This window comes from Arvicola amphibius, chromosome 4 (genome assembly GCF_903992535.2).
Source record: "Arvicola amphibius chromosome 4, mArvAmp1.2, whole genome shotgun sequence".
In the NCBI taxonomy this organism is placed as follows: domain Eukaryota; kingdom Metazoa; phylum Chordata; class Mammalia; order Rodentia; family Cricetidae; genus Arvicola; species Arvicola amphibius.
Window position 1 is genome coordinate 126632230 of NC_052050.1, and position 25561 is coordinate 126657790.

Consider the following 25561-nt stretch of genomic DNA (forward strand, 5'->3'; position numbering starts at 1 on the left):
GTTCCCATCCCATCCTCTACCCCCTTCCTCTGCCTCTCGATAGAGCTGCTGGCAACAACTCAAGGCACCCAGGGGAGCCACTTAGCCCCAATGGTAGTGCTTAGGGCTAAAGACATTTCTGACGGTGGTGTTTCCATTATTGATAATAAAGCCCCCAGAACTCTAATTACGTTGCTTCCCTATGTGCTAAGGGCACACAATCAGGTCAGGAGGGGGAGGATGTAGAAATAACTACATTTCATCCATGGCTACGCCGGGCCAACTCCCTACCTACTGCTCACATGAAACACACGTGCAGTGGCTGGAAGGCACTAAAGAGGTACCGGCAGCAACAGAGCGCCAACCACCCTGACAGTATGTCATGTAAACACACACAGCCGGGCTTCAAAACCGGCCTGCTGGGTCCCCAGCTTTTAAAGGCTAAACTGGGAGTGCACCGGGCACTGGAACAAGAGTCGGGACCCATGCTCTGGCAACTATGATTCCGTCTCAGCTCAGCCTGGGAGATGGGTGGGAGGAGCTTACCAACTCGGGATTCTCCAAGCCATGCAGGTCCTGGAACCCCTGCATTCCTAGGCCAGCCTTCAGGCCCCAGCATCCTTCTCCCACCTTGCTCCAGCTCTTTCGGCTCCGCCCCTTGGGCTCATTAGAACCACTGCATCTCACACTGCAGAACTTCTGGGGCTGCTGTCGCCTGGCCCCTTCTGCCCTAGGTGTGCCCTCTTCTTCTCACTAAACAGGGCCCTTAGGAGCCTTACCTGACCCCGTCCTGAGGCGCCTTACCTCTTTTTTTCCCTTTTCTTGGTTTTTCTCACTCTATTGGATGATTTTTATCAACCAACAAGTGCCTGCCACTACACAGACATCAAGAAACTAAACTTAAGATCTGCTGTCTCACAGACTATATAACCCTGGCTCAGTCCAACACTGTCCTATATTGCTGGGCTCTGTTAGAACCGCACACTTCAAAACCCTGTCTAAATAACAGCCCACGTCCTCACCGTCCATCCTTCCTTCAACTCATTCCAATTTCGCAATAAAGCCTACTGTTCAAAGTGCTACTGGCAACACCAACACCTTGATAAACACAGACACACTCTATAGAGCTCTTGGTGGACCTGGGCAGAGGGGACCACTCCCTGCACCCTGCCCCTTTTCCACAAAGCTCTACGGCCCTCCCTGCAGCCACACCGCTCTTAAGCAGGTCCTTCCTCCTGCACCCAACCTCCAAGTGCTGGAGTTCTCATGAGTCAGAACCCCCTGACCCATGTCTTGGTACACACTCCCCTCTCACCCCACTGATGGAGACACTCAAAAAGTCAAACCCAGCGGGGAGGGCGGCACCAACCTGGACCTCTTTCCCCTCCCTAGGGCACATGCAGTTGTGTCAGGGGCTTGCACAGCCACACACTCTCTTTGTGTCCCCTACACCTTGCTCCTTCTACTGCCAGCTTCCCTGCTACACGCTACAGCTTAGAACTGCTCGAGAGGACCGATTCTTCCTCCCCATCTTGGCGTCCACATCTGCTTGATGCTCTCTCCAAATGACCCACACTGTGGATTCACCTGCGCCTCTCTGCTCCAGCACCCTCAAGCCTCCAAGCTCCCTCCCTCTTCTGCAACTGCCTCACAGCTGGGCTCCCGTTGCCACTCTTATGCCAAACACCCATTTCACACACACACACACACACACACACACACACACACACACAAAACCCACGGTAGTCTACTTACGCTGCTCTAACAAAGTGCTAAATTCTAAACAACAGACACTTAACATCTGACAGATGTGGACGCTGGGAAATCGAAGATCAAGGCACCAGCCGATGTGGTGTCTGGAAAGGGTCCCCTTCTTGGACTGCAGACAGAATCTTCTCCCTGAGTTCTCAAATGGCTAACTCTACTAGGCCTTTGTGTCAGTGTGTGTGTCTACACATGTGTTCACATGTGTGGAAACCAGAAGCTGACACTGGGATGTCGTCCATAATCACTCATGTAACCTAGTTTTTGAGACACAGCCTCCCATTCAACCTGGAATTTGTGGATCTGGCTGGAAAGCTGGCTATGAAGCCCCAGGATGCTACAAGCTCTCTTATCTCTGTCCCTCGGCACCGGGATGCTACAAGCTCTCTTATCTCTGTCCCTCGGCACCGGGGTGACAGATGTGCACCCCCACACCTGGCTTGATGTGGGTTCCAGGGTTCCAAAGTCAGGGGTTCATGTTGTGTGGCAAACACTTCACCCCAGTTCCTCACTGAGCATCCTTTATTAAGGGTACTAATCTCAAGACTGCCGTCATGATCAAACAACCCCTTAATACCCCCACTTTAGGGACAGCCTTCGACCTAAGAGTCGAGAGAGGCACATAGTCACTCCAAAGCACAAAACAACAATCTCTTAAATCCAAACTCCTTAGCCCACCCTTTGCTCTTGAAGCCTGGGCTGCTTCTTTTCTTAGCACACCCCATCAGGGAGCCTCAGCCAGGCAGTCCCTCCCGGGATGCCTCTCCCATCCCCCAACACCAACCTGCCTGTTTTCCCAGACTCACCTGACCCCTCAGATCTCTGAAAGGAGTAGTCCATTTCATTAACACTAACATCTACCACTTCCACAATTAACTTGCAAATGCTGTGAAAACAGATCAGAGCACATGCATCCTGTTCACCACTGGCACAGTTCTGGGAATGTAATACACGTGTGTGTGTGTTTGTGTGTGTGTGTGTGTGTGTGTGTGTGTGTGTTATAATATAAGAAGCCCCGGAGTGAGTAAGCAAACAGATACATGGGACAGCATTCTGCCACAACCAGGAACTGGTAACACATAGTTCTAAACCTGAAGCAACACGACCGGAGAGGACGACCTCTTCATTAGCTGACAAACTCAGGCTGGTAAAAAAAAAAATAGATGATCCACTACCATTTATTTTAACCCCTGAAAAGGGATAGCTCATTTGCAGAGGGGAAAAAAAAATCTGCCAAAGAGTTCTGGCTCCCTTTATTCACCTAAACTCAAAATTAATAGCATTTCAACAAAGGCTTTTAATTGCAGAATTTAAAAATTCATACTCAGTTATCATATTCAATATTTTAAATTTACTATGGAATCTATCATTTGAAAGAAGCAAAGAGATAAAATCTGCACTTCTACTAAGGAGCCGGTGCCGGCCCTTTGGGTGGCGGGGTGGCAGTATGCTAGCTAGCCTTTGGGCTCACCAACAGTCAGGGTTCATCACGAGTGATTGCCAGTGCCCAGCGAGCATCTCTGTTCAAATGAGGATCACTGGGCATTGAGTCACAGGAGGATTCCCAAGCTCCACCTGCCTGGTCTTAGTGCGCCTCTTTTCTCTACAGTTCTAAGCAATCAGACCCATTCTCTCTGGCTCACATACAGATCCTCTCCTCTACGTCCATTTCCCAACCTTTTTCCTTTTTTAAGATTTATTTATTATGTACACAGTGTTCTGCCTGCATGTTTAAGAAGAGCACATCAGATCTCATTACAGATGGTTGTGAGCCACCAGGTGGTTACTAGGAATAGAACTCAGGTCCTCTGAAAGAGCAGCCAGAGCTCTTAACCACTGAGCCATATCTCCAGCCTCCTGCCCCCAACCTTTTCTTAATGCTTTTTAATCTCCACATTTAGGGGGTAGCCCATGTTCCTTAGCTACTCCCCTCTACTAGGGAACACTGTCTCTAACTGATTTATATTTACCTTAGAACTGCAGAGCTGGAGATGCAGCTCAATGACAATTTGCCCAGCATGCCCGAGGCCCCAGGTTCGATCCCCAGCATCCCCAAATGGGATCAAAACTAAAGCAAAAGGGAAGGGAGGTTGTGTACTTACTGGTTTAACAGCAAAAGGTAACCTTGATGTGTTGGAGCCAAGGGATACCACAAAGTCTGACCATGCAACAGCCTCAGTTAGAAAGTTTATTGGGGGCCTGCAGAGGTGGCCTCAGCAAGAGCGGAAGGACTAGAGAGGGGAGAGGGGCTTGGTTTTTATAAGAGGCTATAGCGTTGTGCACAGGGCGAGTACTCCAGTCAGTGGCTGCAGGAGTCACAGTGTCACACCTTGGCTGCTGCTGGTGACACGTCCCGCTAGGCCCCAAGGGCAAGGTGGTATACATGCCTGAATGCCAACAGGTCGGAAGCCTGAGTCTATCCTTCCGTACATCATGACATTCCCCTTGCCCCTCACAAACAACGTTCACGGTCTGCAGCCTGGGCTGAGAATGCCTTCAGAATTCGGCAGACAGAGCCACACCAACCACACGCCACTGGCTGCATTGTTAGTACCTTTCCTTGTAATTACAGAACTGGCAGTCTTCCGCAATGAACTATTTATTCCATACAGAAAATGGAGAGGTCCGGAAGGTGACATATCTCAGGGGAAAGCACCTGCCACGCAAGCCTGTCAACCTGAGTTTAACCCCAGAACCCACCGAAAACCGCCAAAAAGATGGGAAAAGTCAGATGTGGCTTTATGGACATCTGTAATCCCACCATTCGTATGGCAAGTGCTTTACTGGCGGTGGAGATGGGAGAATCATCCAGCAGCTCCCAAAAACATGCAAGTGCATTCACAGAGATGTGCACACACAAAGGCATGCACACAGAGACGTGCACACACAGAGATGTGCACACAGAGACGTGCACACAGAGGCAACACAAGTATTTCTAAAAACTCCATGACTGTGGAGGCCCAAAAATGTGAGCCTGTTGACCAAAGGTCAGAGTTGGAACTGACCTCTAGTCCTTCAAGGGTATTGTGTTTCCACCTCAAGCAAAGGTTCCACCAGTTCTGCTCTCAAGGACATTGTCAACAGGTGTGGCTAATAGCCAGACCTTGTATTTCAGGAACAGAGAAGTAGATATGTTTCTACTCAAACAAAAGGATCTGACTAAGGGTTCCTTTATGGAGATAACATTGGACTCTATCCAGGGAGTGGTTTGCCCGTTTTGGTCTAGGGTGTGAATGTGACTTGTTTTGTTTTAGCAACAGAATATTTAACTATGGATATAGCCCACGACCTTCAATTGGTATGTTTATTTCCTTGTATCATGTTAATGCAGTTTTTTGTCTTACTCCTACCTCTTGGGGTCAGGGTATTTTAAACAACTGGAAATTAAACTCAGACAATTTCAGTATTCTCTGGAACTCCCTCCCGACACTATTCTATGTTTTTCTGCCTTATTATTTTTGAGTCTTCGTATTCTTTACTATATTTCTAAATCCCAATGCCCCTACTCTGGCAAGAGGTATATTTGTTGAGGCTGGTCCACAACACATGATCACCAGGAATAAACATCATATGAGAAACCCAGGGTTCCTGATGGCTGGTCCAGGGTCTTTCCACTAGACTGTGGTCACTGCTATTCTCAGTAAACTGGGGTTTACTGAGCTGATATTACAGTCACGCACAACCCCATCCAGAGATGTCCTAAGATGTAAAAGTAAAGGGCAATACAAACACAAACCCCTCGGAGAACCAGGTTTTCCTGTCTATTTCTGGGAATGATCAATGCATGTGTGCTGGCTAGTTTTATGTCAACTTGACACAAGCTAGACTCATCTGAGAGGAGGGAGCCTCAGTTGAGGAAAAGTCTCCCACAGATCAGGCTGTAGGCAAGGCTGCAGGGCATTTTCTTAATTAAGTGATTGCTATGGAAGGGCCCAGCCCATTGTGGGTGGGGCCATCCCTGGCCTGGTGGTCTTAATCCCAACACTCAGGAAGATGAGCAGGGAGTATCCATAAATTGCCTAGAGGCTAACACTGGCTATATAGCAAAACCTTGTCTATTGGGGGTAAAGAGGAGGGTGAATTATCATCAGAAACACCCATTTATGATGGAACTAGAAAAAATTATACTGAGTGAGGTAACCCAGAACCAGAGAGACAAACACCACATGTCCCTTCTCATATTGGAAATATCTATAGAAGCGGGGACACTAAAAAGGGGGACACCTGGGGTGGGTGGAGCTAAAGAAGGGATAGAACACAGGGGATATGAAGGGGAGCAAGAGAAGAATGGGGGGATAGTGGGGAGGGAGATGGAAAGGCAGGGCAGAGGCAATAGTAGGGGAAGGGTAACACTAGAAAATGTTTTGAAAGGGCCATATGGAAACCTACGACTTTATAAGCTTCATACAGACACACACACACACACACACACACACACACACACACACACACACACACACACACGGCGGGGAGAGGGGGTGCTGAATTCAGGAGAGAGGGAGTGGGATTTCGATAATGCTTCCCCTAGACACCACTGTTTACAAAACAAAAAGCCCAGTGTCAGGTATAGGGCACCTCCCTTCCAACCACGGTCAGGAGTCTCACACACTCCCCAAATAACAGGTCACTGCTACTGTTCTTGGCTGCCCACTTGAACTTAATGGGAAGACTACTGCTAAGGGCATAGGACATGGAGAAACCAAACTGGTATTGACCAGCCTTCCTCCCAGCACCCAGAAGGTGCTCTGCAGGCTGCGGGGGGGGGGGGGGGGGGGGGGGGGGGGAGGGGTGGTGTCATCAACAGGCTCACCAGCTTGGAACCTCATGAACGACAATAACAAGCAACCTGGAAAGACGAGGCCATTGGCTCAAGAGCTGCTGAACCAACTCCCTTGAAAATACTAACTTTTCGGGAAACCTTTTATTTCAAGGTAGAGGACAAGACTCCCCCTTAAAACACTCCTGGTCATCAGCGTGGGAGCCACAACTGTCTCCAGCTTCTCTGAGGGGAGCAGGCTTCAAGCATCGCTCTTTGTAATATGGGGATATATGAGTGCTTTTATGGCAAGGTCTAAGTGCCATAGACATTTTAGCTTTTCCAACATCTGCTCCTCAGAACAGGGATTATGTTACTGTCCATCCTTTCTAGATTTTCATATGAAATGATCACTGATGCTTTAAATACAACTAAGCCTGTGCCAATAGAAATATGTACTTTATTTGACAGAAATCGAAAACACCAGTAAAAGTTATTTGTTCCTTTCCCAAGGCCTCTTAGGAAGAACTGTACCTTACGGTATAATTAATTAGTCTTATCTCAAGCTGGGTAATATAAATGGCTTAAAGGTTCTCTTACAGCCAATAGGTTACCTGCCTAGAGCCAATAGGTTACTTGCGCAAAAGTCCCCAGTCAGACCTGCTCTCAGGCTTCAGCTCCCGGCTGACCAGGTAGGGGAGGAATGGCAGGACACTACACATAAAATGAAATTCTGCAGAAAGAGACAGCGAGTCATCAAATCCACGGACCTGCCTAACAAAACCAGTGGGCATCCGATTTCAACCGGAAGGACAAATTTGATCTTAATTACTACGGAGCTCCCACAAGCGGCAAGGAAGTCGCGGCTTAAGGAAGATCGGTCTCCTAACTTCTTGATAAATTAGTGTCTCAAGACTAACCTTTTAGATGCCAAAGAAATATATCACCCGCATGGCAGTCAGGAAAATGTCAGTGTGTGGGGGGGTGAGGCGAACGGCTACGTAATCACTAAAGTGACATCTCTGCATGCTTAACAATATGCTAAACACAAAAAATAAAGATTAAATTTAAATGCAGAATTTAAAGAAGCTTTGCCGCACGCCGACAAAAGTGGTGAAAGTTGCCATGTGGATCTGTCACCTTAATTAATTCCTGGTTTTTCAACATTTCATTCCCTGCACCGTTTTCTCTCTGTGCGAGCGCACGCCTATGCTCGTGTCTGCATGGGTACGCGTGCCTGTGCATACACGGGGGCCAGAGGAGGACTGGGTGTCTTGCTATGTCACTCTCTGCTTTAATTCCCTTGAAATAAGGCATCTCATTACACCTGGAGCTAGGCTGGTGGCTAGCAAACCCCGTAACCTCTTGTCTGCATTTCTCTCGGCACTAGGATTGCAGGGGTATGGAGCTACGCCTGCCTTTTTTTCTGTGGGTACCTGGCATTTGGATTCTGAGCCGCAAGCTTGTGCAGCAAGTGCCCTTACCCACTGTGCCATCCATCTCCCCGGCCTCCGCAGTACTGATTTCTTTTCAGAGTATTCTTGTGGAAACGGGAACCGATTCTTGCAGAAGTCCACAACTCCATTTCTGCCCAATGCATTCAGAATAAAGGTGCCACCCACTCCTAGGGACATCAGGATTGGGGTCCCTAACAGGACAATATGTGATAGGACCAGCATAGCAATCCCGCTTCCTGGCGGAGGAAGACACATACTCACACACCAAATCCTTCACCAATGGTAAACAGCAAGGCAGGGCATCATGAGAGTGTAACAACCACTGTGTAAAAATTTAACGCTTAACCAGGCAAAGAACTTGACTTTACGACAGCCATGACGTCTATAAACTGTATCCTCCAAACGTGGTACAAACCCCAAGAAACGAGCAATATCTGAATTACCAAGAGTATTTTTCCTCCGTGTTATGAAACTGGTATTTTTGAGGAAATGTGCTGCACTGTAATGACTTTCACAAAAATGTCAGCTGAACACTTCATCGTGAGTTTAGCAACCTACCTCCTCCTCTTAAAAATCAAAATCTTCCCGAGTTTTTTATGTGGCAAATTAGATAAATTTGCTGCTTCCTGGTGTTCTAATTGTTGCTCACCCGGGAAGCGCTCACTTGAACAAGGCTGCCTTCTTCCCGCCACTGACTGGCACAGACATCAAACTAACTTTTGGATTGTTCAGGGGTGGGGAAAGGGAATGAATGGAAGAGTAGTTTCTTTAGCTGGGGGATTTTCATTTTCCATATTAAAATTTAATCATAATCAAACAGCTTCATGAAGTTTTGATCCTAAGGCTGGAAGAACAAAAACACCCTTTCATAATGCCTCTCTAGAGAGACAGCCCAGAGAAGGCTGCCTTTCTATTCTGCTACAAGCATTCTGCGTTTCCCTTCTCCCCACCAAGTGTCAATCAAGGCTGATGACTCCAAGATCACAGAATGAATACCGGGGAGTTGAGCTGCATTACTATTGGTAAACTCAGGATTTCCATGATTTTCAGGCTCCCTGGCTTAGTCACTTTGGGTTGCTATGACAAAATACCACATTTAATTCTTATTGTTCTGATGATGACTGGAAGCCAAAGACCAACAAGATGATGCCTGCCGGGGAGGGCCCTGGCCCAGGTGCATAAGCTACCATCTTCTTAAGGGATGGAAAGCAAGCCCTCTCTGAGGTCCCTTTAAGGGTACACTCGCCCTTGATGACAACACACGAGAGCTCAACCTTCAAGGGCTAATCACCTCCAAATACCTTCACTTTGGAATTAGGCTGCCAACATGTGGATTGTGGAAGAGACAGACAGCCCCCGGCACGCCTCTGAAGACATATTAATACATGTCATATGCCGAGTGGCTGTCCGTTTTACACTAGGCCAGGCCACCACTCCCCAGGGATTTGACCTCTGAGATGTAACTGTACCTAAGCTATAATACGCTCAAGTGAAAAAAAGAAAAATCATCAGCATCTTAAAGAAGCTGAATTCCACAGCAGGCATCAGAGTGCCGCAGCAGAAACAGCCTGGTCAAAGGCTCCCAAATCAACACAGGCTACCTTCACAGCTTTCAACTGTCCACCAGAACGAGATGGCAAGAATCCTGCTGCTGAAGAGACCACATGCTTTGGTTACAAAGAGAGAAATCACGCTGGAACCGACCTCCCTACTAGCTAGATTTCACCGTGCCAGGTTCTATGCAGGCCACTGAGGGAGAAAGGTCATCAATGATATCAGCTAACAGTGAAGCCCTCATGCTAGAACACCAACCCTCCAGGCCAGATGAACCACTGGCCAAACAGTGGCATGGGGTTATGGAGATAACCAACCATTGGAATTCGTGCCTGATACTGTAAGCCTGGACAAAGTTCGTGGTTAGAGAAGCGATGACCCTAGAGAGGGGATCCTACTACTACTGTCTTGCCAAATGGGCGTGTTGTCAAACTATACTCCAAATATTTGGTTTATACACGTAGATGAACGTTGCCCTTAACCTTGGCCACAGAAACTTCTCCCTGCATCCATCAGCACTAATGCAGAGACTCATAAGTGATCAGAGTACTGAGAATATGTGACTATTGGGTCCTCAGCCCTAAACGGGACACCTATATCAACATGTGCCCTCTCCAAGGCCAGGAGCTATCTCAGAAGAGGAGACAGAAAGCATGTCAGACGATGGGGATGTGTGCTGTAAAGCGGGTCCTCGGGACACGCATGACTGCGATGGTCGGGCACTCACTGCTGCTGTGGGTATCTGTGCAGGACCAATCCTGTGAGATTAGTCAGCACGCCAACTGTACTCAGTGGGTTACCAGAAATAAGACAGAGGAAGACAGACACTTTAGGGTATCTAGAGGGAGTAGGGACCATAGTGCATATGATCAAGATACATTGTTTACAAGTATGAAATTGTCCAAGAACAAATAAAAAGAGATACCATTAAATACACACAACACACATGCACACACAGACGCTGCTCTGAGGGAGCAGATGCCACCCTACACTGCAACATCACAGAAGGTACTTTGAAAGGGGTATAGAAGCAGATGCAGTAGATTTAGAAGCCTGGGGTTCTGTGGAATACACTACAAAGAACCTAGTGTGACCCAAGAACTGTCCCCAAGCCCATACAAATGCCATCTGATAAATAAGATATTACTGTCAACCCCGATGGCATTAAAGATCTGAAGCTTTTCTCCACTGACAGGAAGGTCTTTGTGTTAGCTCTTTCCCCATTCCTGTAAGAACACACCCAGCAGAATCATCTTGTCACCCTGGGAAAGGCATGGGGGCAGAACCAGCTCCTGCTGGTGAAGGCTGGAACCCTCTTGTTAACATCATAGCAGATCAGATGTAGAGAAAGGGAAATGCTGGAGCTCAGTCTGTCGCTGTCCACTGTCCGTCCTCCTGTCCATCCGGCCCCTGTCCCACTCCCACCCTCACCCCTTTCCTCAGGCCAGGGCCTCAGCATATGAGAAGGAGCCACCCACATTCCAGGCCAGCCCTAGTCCTCTCAGTTCTCTCCAGAGCCCCCCTCAAAGGCACACCCAAAGGTGTGCCTCACTACTGCTTCTGGTCTCTCTTACCCCAACAAGATGACAACAGAAATTTGTCCTCAGGACTTGCTGACTTAGCAGCTCAGAACCACTGGATTGAGCTCTTGAAAAATCTGTAAGGGATTCATGCATCCATCCTTTCTTATGAAGAAGCTTGGCCAACATTAACATAGGCGAGGGAAGAGAAGAGTTAGAGCATCCAGTTATGACCTCATTTTTTTTTAAATTAAAGTTTGTAAGCTTATAACAGAAGTTTTAAAAAATGCCTCCTAACATCCTCCTAAATCCCAGGCAATCGGAACATTCCCTTCTCAGTGGCCCGAACAGCCCTGGAAAGGCGGGAATGAGTGCACAGCGCACACACAGCCGTCATTATTTAGATGTAAAGCCCATCGTTACGTATATATTATGACGGTAGTAATACTAAATGCCTTTTAAAAACCATTTAGTACCGTCTACAATTTTTATGGTACATCAAATTACAAGGTTATGCTCGTGAGCGAAAATTGTCTACGTTCTCACCCAGCTACACATAAAATGAATAATTGATAAGTGAGGGCAAAGAGCTCAGAAAACCTAGAGGTATCATAGATGATAAAAAATCCAGGAGACAGACAACCGGTGCTCAGAAACTCAGCAGCTCTTCGGTAAAGGAGAGGTTGGACAAATGTCTTGTAGGCTGAGTTCCGCCCAGGAAGCTGCTCCAGAGGTACTCTCCCCACCCTTGACAAAAGACAGCAGCTTCAGAATAAAGCCAGCCACTCTGAGGGTACAGAGCACCAAGCAGCAGGGAGAGGTGTGTGAGAATGTAATTCAATCATTGGTTTGGTTTCTATAACACTGTTACAAACACTCCCAGGCCTCTCAGTGACTGAAGGCACACGGCCCACGTTGAGAAGTGCCCAGTGACCACTAGCGACCTTCAACACTGTACCCTCTACTCACTGATATCTTTAGCAACCAGCCCAGAGTACCACAGACCGATATTCTGTATAAGAATTCCAAGGAGGAAGGACCCATACGTCACTGTCCTGACGCAGAGAAATATTGACTGGAGTGTCATGTTTCAATGCAGATCTTCAACGTATCGACCTTTTTGCTTATATGGGACATCAAACTGGACTGTGAAAAATCATTTTGCATAGACCTCAAAACAATTGATCATTTCCCTCTCTTTCTTCCCATCAGAGGCTTACAGAAACCAGGGTGACAAAGTTTCTAAAATATGCCAGCATACTGTTCACATGACTCATTACCACAAGCCGTCGCTGGGCCTCGGAAGAGAGAGTTTCACACTCTCCCCAATTTGTCTGTACTCTTGCTACTCCTACCAGGGGTGAAATCAAGTTGACTATCAATCCCCTTAATCATGGAACTATTTTTTATGCCCTTGAAAACCCTGGATGCTTTGCAGTGGTCTCTACCCTTTCACTCCTCAATTCCCTCTCTTCTTCCAGGCACCTTGCTCCCTTTCCACTCAAACATGCAGGATTTGCCCTTAAGCAGTTTAAAAAGAAACTTCTGGGGCTTACTTAAGAAGATTAAGGTCCAAGAACATTAGTGAAAAATACATCAATTATACTAAAGGTAGACATGGACTTCCTCGCGAGGAATAGAGAAAAAGCCTACTAAAAGAGCCAACAAACGAGACAGGTCTTATACTGACACCTTGAACCCGACTTCTGGAAGGCACAATCCTTCCCATTTAGATGACCTTAACCTTAATCTACTTGGCTTCCTACAGAGTCGATCTGTTCATTCTGAGACAGAAATACCAGGTGTAACGTGACGAAAAGCCAGAAACGGACAGGAGCAACGCAATGTGACTGTCTTCTGGGATTACACACCTGGACAGAAAAACAGGAGGAAAAGCGAAGCGAATTTTCCTCTTCCCCATCATCTCTGGAGGGATTCCCACTGGGGTTGAGATAGGCGAGGACTGCTACAGTGTCTGCTGTGGGAGAAAGCTCTTGTACACTATAAAGATTTGTCACTAAAATGCTGACACCCCAGTAGCCAGGCAGGAAGTATAAGTGGAGCAACCAGACTAAGAATTCTGGGAAGAGAAAAGGCAGAGAGATTCTGTCACCAGCCAGATGCAGAGGAAGTAAGATGAGAATGCCTCACTGACAAAAGGTACCAAGCCACACGGCTAAACATAGACAAGAATTATGGGTTAATTTAAGTTGTAAGAGCTACTTAATAATAATCCTGAGCGAATAGAACAAACAGTTTATAATTAATATCAGCTTCTGTGTGTTTCTTTGGGACTGAATGCCGTGGGACTGAATGCTGTGGGACTGGGTGGGACAGAAACTTCTGTCTACAGTTTCCCATATAAAAGGTCCCCTACAGGCTTATGTTTTGAGCACTGAACTCCACAGCTTGTGAAGCTATTTTCAAGTGTACAGGTTTTAAGAAATGGGGTTTACCTAGCAAAATGGGTCACTGAGGATGAGCCTTTAAAGGCTATCACCCCCCACACATACACACACGCACACACACACACACACACACAGTTCTGCAGTTGGCTTCTGGTCCATGGGATGTGAACAGGCACTACCTTACACTTCCTGCACCAAGGACAGAGCTATCCCCAGTGCCAAAGCAACCCCACCATATGAACTAAAGTCCCTCTGAAACCGAGAGCCCCCATAAACCTTTCCTCCCATAAGTCATTTCTGTCAGTTTGGGCACAACAACAGTAACTAATACAGCAAAAGAGCCAAGGTAAAGGGCTTCATTTCTATATACCACTGCCTTTGGTTTTGGACACAGCCCACAGTGGGACTAAAGAGCCAGGCAACAGAGATGGAGCCACGCCATCCACTTCCTGATGCCCAGCTCAGTCTGGTACCAGCTTCTCAGAGATGAACTTCACTCATGTCCTTATGAGGCCGAATGCATCTTGCTTCTCAGCACATCAAGAGAAGTACTGCTTGGTTGGCATAAACACCACTCGGCAAGCTGATTTGGCGTTCCCAAAGTAAAGAAACGACTCACAGAGCCACCCCACATGTGACCCTGCTCTCTCTGCAAAAGGCTGAGGCCTTCATTGCATGCTTTGGTGTCTCTGGACTCTCAGAGACTGTGAAGAAGCACACCAGACCCACAAAGGCAGCAAGCACAGGACCTCAGGGCCAGCCTGTGTAACAAGTACCATGCTTCCATCAGTGGCTCTTTACAACTTAAGAGATGGGGACAGGAGGCGCTGGAGAGATAGATGCCTGTAACTCCAGTTACAAGGAACCTGACACCCTCTTCTGGCCTCTGCTGTCACTTGTACCTATACTGTGAGATATCTGATTACACTGTGCAAGGATATGTCACTGTGATTGGTTTAATAAGAAGCTAAACAGCCAATAGCTAGGCAGGATTTTCAGGGCAAAGAGGATGATGGGAAGAAGGGTAGACTTATGAAGAGATGCCAGAGTTACAGAGCAAGCAGTGTGGGCTTTACAAAGTAAAGGTAACCAAACCACATACGGGAACAAAAATTAAAAAATATGGGTTAATTTAAGTTGTAAGAACTATTTAGATATCAGCCTAAGCTATCAGCCAAGCTTTCATAATTAATAAGTCTCCCTGTAGTGATTTGGGAGCTGGCTAGTGAAACAGAAAGACTCACTATACCTATGTAGTACATAAAAACTCATGTAGACATACAGGCACTTAAGTAAAAATAAATATGTAAATCTTAAAAGAAGATAAAATTATCAAAGAATTAATTAAAACACTGCCTAAAAGAGGGGAAACAGGAAGATAGGGTAGTTCATTACTATGACAGGAAACAGGATGAAGCCTGAGGATGCCTTACCGTATGGATATTTAGTGTCCAGCTTGTTTTCTGCCCTTCTCCTCCAGGGCAACAGGTCATCACTGCACCCATTTGGCATCCCATTGTACCCAATCCCAACAATCTTGTTTTCCGTATTCACAATGCAGGCTCCAACCTACAGAGAAACATCACCCAAGGGTTTGGTAACTCCGAATGGCTTGTGTGCCCTGGGGAAGTGGCGCAGAAGCATGGGGGAGCTCGGCACTAAAGGCAGCAGATGATGGGCTCTGAGGTTACGTTGCCAGACACCCATTTCCTCACCTGCTCTCTGTGTACATCTCTGCAAGAATCTGAACACCCGCCCGCAGAACCAATTTACCTGGGAACTCGGGTCCTTGCTTCTCTGGGCTGATAAGAAAGCCACCGCCATGAAATACTCAGGCCACTCCAGATAGTCATCCCGCTTTTTGCAGGCGATGTCACTCATGTTGGGTCTTGAAGTCACACGCCCCTAAACACGGAGAAGAACTGTCAATCTGCTTTCCAAGTAAATGCATCAATCCTGAGCTCTGGGCAACTGCAGCTGTACGTACTAATCAGAAACCACAAAACATGGGTCCTATCCACCTAAGACCCTCACGTCTAGCTAAAACATGCATTAGCAACACATCTTACAGACCCAGAACTCAGGAAATTTGCCCTCTAAGCCCAGAGCAAACGAAGAAAAAAGAAAAGAAAGAAAAGAAAAGAAAAGAAAAGAAAGAGAGAGAGAGAGAGAGAGAGAGAGAGAGAGAGAGAAAGAAAGAAAGAAAGAAAGAAAGAAAGAAAGAAAGAAAGAAAGATTTGAAATGAAGCCAGTTCGGGAAATTTGCCCTCTAAGTCCATAAATAAATAGATAAATAAATAATAAATAAATAAATAAAATTTAAAATGGGGTCGGTTGCCCTCTAAGTCCATAACTAAATAAATAAATGAGTAAATAAATAAATAAAATTTAAAATGGGGTCAGTTGCCCTCTAAGTCCATAAATAAATAAATAAAATTTAAAATGGGGTCAGTTTGGGAACTAATGTTTCTTCAAATAAATCGATTAATCAACTATGAGAAGTGAACTAAATGGGAAAAAAAATAAGAAAATGCTAATACTAAAGCCAGTTTCTCGAACATAGGCTTTAGGACCTGGCCTAGACGGTCTTTACAATGGGGGAAGAGGTTGAGAGGTCTCTATAATGGGTGGGCAGAAGCACAGAACTTCAGCTAAGAGAATCCTTTGAAAAATAAATTAGGGAAGGACGGCAATATAGGGTCATCCCATTCACTGAGATCTTAAGGTGGACATTTCCCAAACTTCCCCTTCAGACTTCAGGGCAATATCTAGCAGTGGATAGGTAGGTATGGGGAAGCACAAATAGCCAAGGCTCGATCGCCCTTGCAACCCTGCTCAACACGGTTGGGCTGGCTTCCCGCCTGTTTTAAGGGTTGGAGGGGGGAGGGAAAGCAGCGAGAGAGGACACGTTTCTCCACCCCGGGCTGCCCTGGGCTTGCTTTAAAACTCCCAGGGGGCTCTGTACCCACCCACGAGCAGCTTTAGAAACGAGGAAACTGAGGCTGAGACGTCACCAGTCCGGGGAGAAAGTGCTACACCTCAGCCGGAAAAGGTCGCAGAGTCTTGGCCACTTCTCCCAACTCTGCGCCAGGTTTTCAAGTCTCCACCCTCTCCACCACGAGCGCGCCAGCAGAGACTCGGGGGGAGGGCACCTTCCCTCCTCCGCGGCGAGCACGCCCGCGAGTGGCCGCCCACGTGCAGGCTGAGCGCAGCGAGAGCAGTCCGTCCGCTCCGGAGGGTGCTACAAGCCACGCTCGCACCATCCGACCCCAGCCGCCGCCACCGCGTGGAAGGAAGTCGGGAGGGAGGCGGAGCCCGCGCGCAGCGGAAGGGGAGGCGGGGACGAGCGCGGCGTGCACCTCCGCGCGGTCGCGACCCCCGGCGACCCGGGCAGCCGCGACCATGGGTTCTGATGCACAGTGGGTCTGCAGTCTGTCCTGCACGCGTGGAACCAGCGTCTGTCCCGCGGCACCGGCAGCGGGACCCCAGCGTTGCGGTCACCTTTGCGTTTACCTTTGTGGTTTGCCCTGGGCTTTTTTGCCCTGGTGGTGCAGGAGTAGGCTCAGGAAGAGACCTGACCACACCCACGGGCCTAAGAGCTCGCTTTTTAGTTATCGATGGTGAGTGCGCCTCCCAGTCCTCTGAATCCATAACCCCCTCCTTAAGCAGTTACTATAAATACAGAAAGGTGAATAAAAGACCTAAAGATTCTAGATGTCCCGGACCTGAAAGGGACGAGGAATGAAGGGACTTGGTTTGGGTCTCTACAGTAAGCCCTAAGGTTGAGTCCTTCTAGCTAAACGGTGGTTTGTAAGTTTCATACAAGGAGGGTGTGTAGGGCGTGCAGCTGTGCCCCGGGGCCTCATACTTCGAAAGTTAATTTGCATCCGCTTTTTGGTTGACCTGGGTTAGAGTTTCTACTCCAGTCCTGCTTAAGGACCCTTCTCCAGTTAGTCAGGGTGCACACATGCTGGCTTGACAGTCCCCTGGTAAAGTCTGTGGAGATCATATGCCCCAAGGAACTACATCTGATTTCCTTGCACGTCCTTTACTGGACTCCCTAAGTCTGGAGGAACTTTTGTTCCAACACACAATGACAAGCCTCCGTGATTGTCTTACCCACGGATCTTACCGGCTACTACACACTCCATCCCTAATCTCTCCATAAATAAAAGCTACTGTAGTAATCATGAATTCTGATCTGCACATCTCAACTGCTAATCCAAACAAAAGCTTGTTAACTATTAATTTAGCCTCACAGAGGGAAGAATGATGAGAATAAACAGTTGGGGCTACCTAATTTCTCACTAGCCCAGACACATCATTCTTCATTTCCATGGTCCAGCCTGTAGATTCCATAATTAAATTATGTACTGCTCTTGGTGGAAGCCAGGAAAGCAAAGAGGGGAAAATATTTCATTGTTAACTATAGATTTTTTTTTTGCCTTGATAAAACACAGGCTTGAAAGAGCCACATAGATTAAAGCGATGATTTTTCATGTCAAGTTAACTTTAGTTGACTCTCACGTTGCCACTAAAATTCATTATGTCCTGAGGAAGTGGTTTCTCTCCCCCACCCACGGCTTGGTCTTTGTCACCGTCATCTATAGTCCTTGGGTCTTGGTGCGTTCGTTCCTCTTCTTGCCGACGTACAGCTAATACATCACCAGATGCTGCTGGTCCTTCAACCACGGTATCACTAAGCTTTCCTCCGTCCTCGGCCGTGTAAAGGCTGTCATACATAATTTAGTTACTTCTCATCGTTCTCCATTTTGGTCAGTTCACACATCTGCCTCTGCAATAAATTCCGGATCCTGCTTGCTGCAAACAGTGACCCTCGCTGTCCCTGCATTCCCCTGCAAGCCCCTCATCTTATCATTCATAACACAGGAAACACTCCCCGATTCCTGCTTTCACAACTGGAGGTTTCGAATTCTCTGTGCCAACAGTAAAACCAGACAGCCAAGTGAGAAAAATGCGTGCCTTTCTTCGTCTTGCTCATTAACACCTTGTAACTCCAAGTGTGGCTGTAAGTGTTAAATCTCTCGCTAATACCTTTCGTTTTGGCTTATAATTGAGGCTCTTGCTTTAATACCACAGGTACAGGAGTTTGCTACTCTTTCAGCCATATCTAGGTTTTACCTCCCTAGGCAAGGTGAGGGGATGTCACAAGGGATAGGCAGCATCAATACGGTCGTAAAGGCTCTTGTCAGACTTTGGCCCACTCTACGTCTTGTGGAACGTCAGGTTATCTATGTGTATTACGTTACTTAGAATTATTTCAGTAGCTCATGAGTGTGGGCGACCCAGACTGAAAAGGCCAGTCATAGTAAAATTCTTCTGAGGCTCCCCTGGACGGGACTTTGATGGCATCCATAGATAATTTGCCCTACCCAGATATCACCTAATAATTCTGCCTCTTATGTTTGCCGAGAAGGAAAATTCTTTTTAATTAAAGAAACAGAGGCCTGAGTATGGGATGTAGTCAATACACGCATGAAGTTTGTTATGAGAGGGAGGTAATAGGGCTTTAGTCAGGCCAGACTATGAATTACTTCATAGTACCCTAGTGACCTTCAAAATGTACTGACTTGGGGCTTCTGTTGAATTAACAATATGCATTTAATCATTCTTTAAATATTAATTTCTACTACATATTTTTGCTGCAAAAATCACAATAAACAAACCACTTCTTGCCTTATTGCTGACCCACTTAATGTTTAAATGCTGTTTTTAAGCAGCCTATTAGAATATCCTTGTTTTTACTTGAGTTTATTGGTCTGTCTGTCTATCTATCTATCTATCTATCTATCTATCTATCTATCTATCATCTATCTGTGTGTTTGTATGTGCGTATGTATCTATCTGTTTATGTATGTATGTATGCATGTACCTATCTATGTATCTATCTGTGTATGTATGTATGCATGTATCTACTTATCTGTCTGTCTATCTATGCATCTGTCTGTGTATCTGTGTGTGTGTATGTATGTATGTATGTATGTATCTATCTATCTATCTATCTATCTATCAACCTACCTACCTAACCTCTCTATCCAAACATCTATCTCTATCTATTTATTTTGAGAAAGGGTCTTGGGTATCCAGGCTGGCCTATAATATACTATGTAGATGAGATGACTTTGAACTCCTGATCCTTCTACCTCTGTCTTCTCAGTGCTGGGAGTACAGGTGTGTAATCACATGAGCACTTCACCAGCTGAACTGCAACAATCCCAATTCCCTAGTTGTGTTTTATTTGATGACCCAACAGATGTTATATAAGTACCAGTGTGCCTGATTTTTGAAGGATTGGTTATTTTATGTTTCCATGCTGCCGTCCAAACTAGAATGGATTATAAGGGATGATTATATTATCTCCTACATGACAAAAAGGTTGATGATGCTGTGGAATATTAGTTTAAGATGCATCACATTCTTTTATGCTGTTTAATGATGCAAAGAGGTGTTGCATTCTTTTATGTTGCGTTTGTTTAACTCTGTGAAGCTGCGTTACTTTGCTTGCCTAAAATACCTGATTGGTCTAATGAAGAGCTGAATGGTCAATAGCTAGGCAGGAGAGAGAATAGGGGGGGCTGGCATACAGAAAGAATAAATAGAAGGCGTTTCTAGGGAGGAGAACAAGGAGCAAGAAAAGGAAAAGGAAAGGAGGATGCCACACAGCCAGCCAGGGAGTAAGAAAGAAAGAAATTTATATATGGAATAAAGAAAGGTAAAAGGCCCAGAGGGAAAACATACTTAAAATGGAATGGGAAAATTTAAGTTAGAAAAACTGGCTAGAAACAAGCCAACCTATGACCGGACATTCCTAAGTTTGTTTTGGTTTTGTTTTTTAAGACAGGGTTTCTCTGTGTAACAGGCCTGGCTGTCCTGGAAACTTGTTTTGTGACCAGGCTGGCCGCAAACTCACTGAGATCTGCTTGCCTCAGTCTCCAAAGTGCTGGGATTAAAGGAGTACACCACCACCACCACCACCACCACCACCACCACCCAGCTTTGGACATCCATAAGTAAGAATAAGTTTCCATGTATTTACTTGGGAGCTGGGTGGCAAGGTCCCCAGAGTTAAACAACAACAACAACAACAACAAAACAACCAACAACATGGTGATAACATAGAAACTCAGAATATTCTCTCTCTCTCTCTCTCTCTCTCTCTCTCTCTCTCTCTCTCTCTCTCTCTCTCTCCCCACACATACATAATATGTGTTTTCAAGCATGAGGTCTGTTGTATGTATGTGTTCAATGAGAGGTAGAAAAAGTAGTGGCTGACATGACAGGATATTCCTATTAGAAATAGACTTTTTGTTCTGAGTTCAAGATTGCCAATTAACCTTCATTATTTTATAATTATAATGAAGGCCAGTGGAGAAAGGTTGACTAGGCATATGCAAAGTGAAGATGCTTTGCTCTCAGTGTGTGCATATATATGTATGTATAAAAGCATATCTATAAATAAGTATATATTATATATGGGACATAGACCCCAGATCTTGCCAGTGAGTTAAGGGAAGGTACAGTGTGACAAGAGGCTACACTAGCCCTTAACTTCTAAATAAAATATAACAGGTTTTCATCTACACCATTCACCGTGTTCTGTTTGTGTATCAGTAAATATACTGATCAATAAATATTGGCTGACTAAATAAATCAGTAGAAAAGAATTGCTTTCTGCAAAACCATATGTAGTCCCCAACACATAAAACAAAACTGCAAGCTTTAGTTAATCCCTCTATCTGCCTCCTTTTCTACCTTTAATAGAGGGGCATTTGGTGCATGGAGGGGCATTTGGCATATGGAGGGGCATTGGGCTCATGGAGGGACATTTGGCACATGGAGGGACATTTGGCGCATGGAGGGTGTTTGGCAGGTGAGACTTTGGGACTGCTGGGTCACGCAACAAAGAGCAAACAGAATTATTTTTTAAGACGAAAGAATCCAACTCTGAGGTTTTGTTCTTGGCCCCAGACTAGCCATTTGTAGCCCCAGAAGTGAAGGCAGCCATGAAGGCTGTCTGCCTCCTTATACTGTGCCAGTTCTCCTGGTGGCTTGCTTTTCCTCTACAGACCTGAACTTGTAGCCTCTTTCATACATAACTGACTGAAGCTGATGGAAATTACATGTCTTATCACTTCTTTAAAGGGGAAAAGAATACATAAAATGTAGATCTAAAAGAAACGGGCAATTTTCTTGTACCACTTTTTACTTCTGTGTAAGTTACCGAGTGCCAATCACTCCACTTCTTAAAATTCAGATCTGTCAGGCGGGCACGTAAGCTTTCTGTGTTATACCGGGAACGATGGCATTCGTGTGGAACCGTCACTTAGGCTGCGGCTGTGGAAGTGCCTACCTGGAGAGAGTTGATCAGACTGCTGGTTTTGTAGAAATATTAACGACCTCATTACACACCTGCTCTGCTCTGGGGTCACCGCGGAGTCTTCTGAAGGGAAACAGACGAGGTATTACAGTTCTGTGTGTAGAGTTCTTCATTGACACTGCCCTCACCACTCCCGGTGTGGTGTGTGTTTTAGCTGGACTAGCAAGGCGAACGCCTAAGAATTATTGAAATGAAAGCCCTGTTAAATTTGTGTAGAAGTTAGCGGCTAGTATACCCCATTGGGCCTTTTCTTCAGTCACTGGAGACTTCTTCACTGGGGGTAAACATCTCAAATAAAAAGGCAGGAGTCCGTTAATGTTTTCATGTCATAGCTCCCCAGAGAGGTGTATATTGAGAGGGACAATGTGCCCTGACAACAATAGGGAACTAATGCCATTGGGTGGGGAGGGGGAAAGACCAAATAAAATGGTGAAGGGAGCCTGTCCTGTTTGAATAACCATTGATCCTATTTACAATGAGAGACGCTACGCTCCGGCACAGAAGGGGTTGGAAAACATAGCCAACAGGTCCTATCTGTGGTCGCCTCTGATGGCTGCAGTGTCTGGTGGCTAACTCTAAGATGATGGGAGGGGAAAAGCTGTCTGCCACGAAGCTTTTTAAGATACTTGTAAAATGCTGCCATCAGATCAGCGCCGGGTTTGAGCGTTAAATATCAGCTGGAAGCAGCGGCAAGGCACCTGTGGAATCCTCCCTCCAGAAACGAGTGGAATTTAATAGTTTGGTGGTTACAGTAACCACTAGCCTGCAAGAAAAATCAATATCTACACAGTGTTAGACTCACACCAAGGGCTCCTGGAGCTGAGCCATTTCAGGGAAGAATAAGCCCAGATTCATTAGAGTAGAAAGTCAGAATGTGGTCGGAGGTCAGCATAAATACACCCTGGGCGCCATTGTCCAGAAACTGAAGATGTTCTCCTTGCAGGAGCTGAGCAGTTTTTTAAAAGCATAGAATTTACAGAGCTGGAAGTGACCTTAGCAATCATTGAGTCCGGCCCCTGCTTTTTACAGATGAGGAAATACCGGCCCTGGAAGATTGCTTGGCTTGCTACAATCCACACAACTGATCTGGGGAGATTTTTTTTTCTCCCACCACACTCTCGTCGAATCTATGAATCAAACCACAGCCCTCTCCTGAAAACACCCCTGTGGAAGGAGCCACGTGAAGACTTTGAGGAACGCAAGGTCAAATCAACCTTTCTCTCTCTGTGTTTGTCTAAGAGAAAACTATGTAATGTGTTTGCAATATTAATGATTAAGTGGCAATGTAAGACAACAACGAGAGAACTGGCCCCAAACAGACCAGGATTACTTGGAGGTTCTGGTTGCCTTCTGCCTTAAAAACAAAGCCCCTACTCCTATCTAAACAGCACAGGGCTATCCCTCCTCCACTCGGTATTGCTTCTCCTCAGCATCCTAACCAGTTCATAGGCCACCTTCATTGGAGGGGGTGAGTATGTATAAAATAAACAAGACACAAAGAATAGGCATCTGGGCAGACATATAGATCATTTATGTTTTAACTGTGATTTATGTGGTACATGCCTGTAATCTCAAGAGGCTGGAGGCAGAAGGATCATGAGTTTAAAGCCACCCTGGGCTATTTAATTCATTTAAAGGCAGCCTAGGTTACATAGAAAGACTGTCTCAAAGAGAAAGGACACATAAAAATAACTGGAAGACAAAAGTTGTCCTACTCGATCCCTGGACAATTCGGAAAAAAGATCTCCACTGGCAGGGATCCGTATTTGCTTCTGGAAATGAAACCTGGATGAAGGGATGCACATGCTATCTCTGCATCCTTCAAAGAGGAAATCTCCGTAAGTGTTCACACAGACATAGCTCCTGAGAGCCATGGAGAGCCCGGCCGGCAAGTACGCACACACGCACGCACAACACACACACACACACACACTGCCTCATTCCAGCCTTGTCTAATATTACCTTTAAATAGATGACTACTATTTTGTCACCCACACCAAAACTACCCCATGAAATAAAGAAATAAGAGCATGAGGTAGCCCACCCTTCAGCCTTCAGGACTGGAGGAAGAAAATGGCTGTACTTGGCTTAGAGACCGATAACTAAAAACTACGCCTGCCTACTGAAAACCAAGGATAAGCTTTACAGTTCTTATCTCAGCTCTCACTCCCTGGATGTTTTCATAGTCATGGCTCCCAGAGAAACCCAGAGGTGTGTTTTCCTCAAGAGTCTTCGTTAATCACCTGTTTGCCAGTTTGCCCCTTGCTATTTTCAATGCACATGTTGGTAACGGGCGAGAAAGCGAGTTCACATCTCAGAGCAGAAATCCATTGTGTTTGTTATAGCTGCCATTCTAGAAGCTTCTAGGAACTGGGTACCAGTACAGAGGAAAAGAATTTCATTTTATAAAATGGTGGGAAATTCTATTAGTGATTTTTGTGGCATATTTTAAGTGGGTTATTATTAGATGGAGCTGACATTTCACATGCAGGAATATTCTCTACTTGAGAGTCAAGTGTCATTCAAAAGAGGGAAAAATTATTTAGGATTTTTTTTTAAAAAAGAAAAAAACATCAAAGAAACCTCCTGAAAGCTTATCCTTCAAAACGCCTCCATCTGTGGAGGAGTCGTGGCTAGAGCTGATGTCTTTGATTTCTCTTTGATGCAAACACTAAGGCCATGATGGAATGACCTTGGGATATGTTCATAAGCACTGATCAGCAAAGCGAATTCGTCACTGTGTCTGCAGCTAGACCCCAGCACTGATGGACGAAAGCCCAGCTGAAGGTCGGCATTAGTCATTCCCAAAGCATAGCGCCGAGAGCTCCCTCCCCCACTCAATCCTAGTAAAGACTCATCTTCCTGCTGTACGTCTGGATATTACAGCGGTACCCAGGATGCTTGAAGAGTTTTTCACTGCGTTTGCCTTTGCAAGTACACATTTGGCTCAGCAGAAGCTAAATATTTTAAGAGCACAGTAAGAAATAGGCCAGAAAACATCAAAGCTTTATAGCTTTTTTGAGAGAGTTTGATGGTCTTGCTGGTACAACTCCCTATGATACGGTTCAGTTGTGGTAACAATGGAAACTGTATCAGTGCAAACTGCTGATGAGACCATCAGAAAAATGTAGCCAAGGGTCTTTTAAACACATTTAAGAACTGTTCTTTTGAACTGTGCCTCTTAGCCTTGAAAAACCTCTTCGAGATTTTAAACAGGGCTTTGGCTGAACTGCCGAGTGAGAACCTGAAATTATCTTGTGCGCTGGAATCAATATCGAGCAATATTTTCTCTTTGAGAGAAATTCAGTCTGACAGAAAAGAATAGGAGCAATAAGGAAACGGGGACCCTGGTGAAAATGCTTGCCTTCCAAAGATGCCGTAAAGCAGTACAAATTAGGTGATGTCACCAGAGGCAGAAAACCATAGTGACAGAATAAAATGTATCTGTGCATCAGAATACTTCATTATCACTACCACAGGTCACTAAGCTTCACAGAGTGCATCCATCAGCCTTGATGGCCATTTGCGAGCCACTGCTGGAAGCTAGATGGCGCAGTGCAGGGAGGAAATGCACCCTCCCACCCCCATCACAAGGACAGCAGAGTCCAAAGGAGGCCTGGGCACACAGCCCAGACTTTGTTAGTCTCAAAGTGCTCTCTAGTGGCCAGATGAACACAGAATGATCGTGGGTACAAGAGTCACTTCAGGAGAGGATTCAGAATTCT

The 25561-nt window shown here is 45.9% G+C and overlaps 1 protein-coding gene across 2 annotated transcripts in view; it reads right to left on the reverse strand.

Moving 5' to 3' along the window:
• Positions 1-16729, reverse strand: part of Dctd (dCMP deaminase) — a 29559-nt gene extending 12830 nt beyond the window's left edge. Inside the window, exons 1-3 of one of the 2 annotated variants that reach the window (XM_038326823.1) lie at positions 16477-16729; positions 15212-15343; positions 14872-15007 (exon numbers count right to left, since the gene is read on the reverse strand). In XM_038326823.1, the coding sequence (XP_038182751.1) occupies positions 14872-15007; positions 15212-15319 (244 nt within the window). In that variant the 5' untranslated portion in view covers positions 15320-15343; positions 16477-16729. Of the gene's footprint in view, positions 1-14871; positions 15008-15211; positions 15344-16407 lie in introns of both variants that reach the window. The other variant, XM_038326822.1, reaches the window with a different exon arrangement.
• Positions 16730-25561: the final 8832 nt, after the last annotated feature.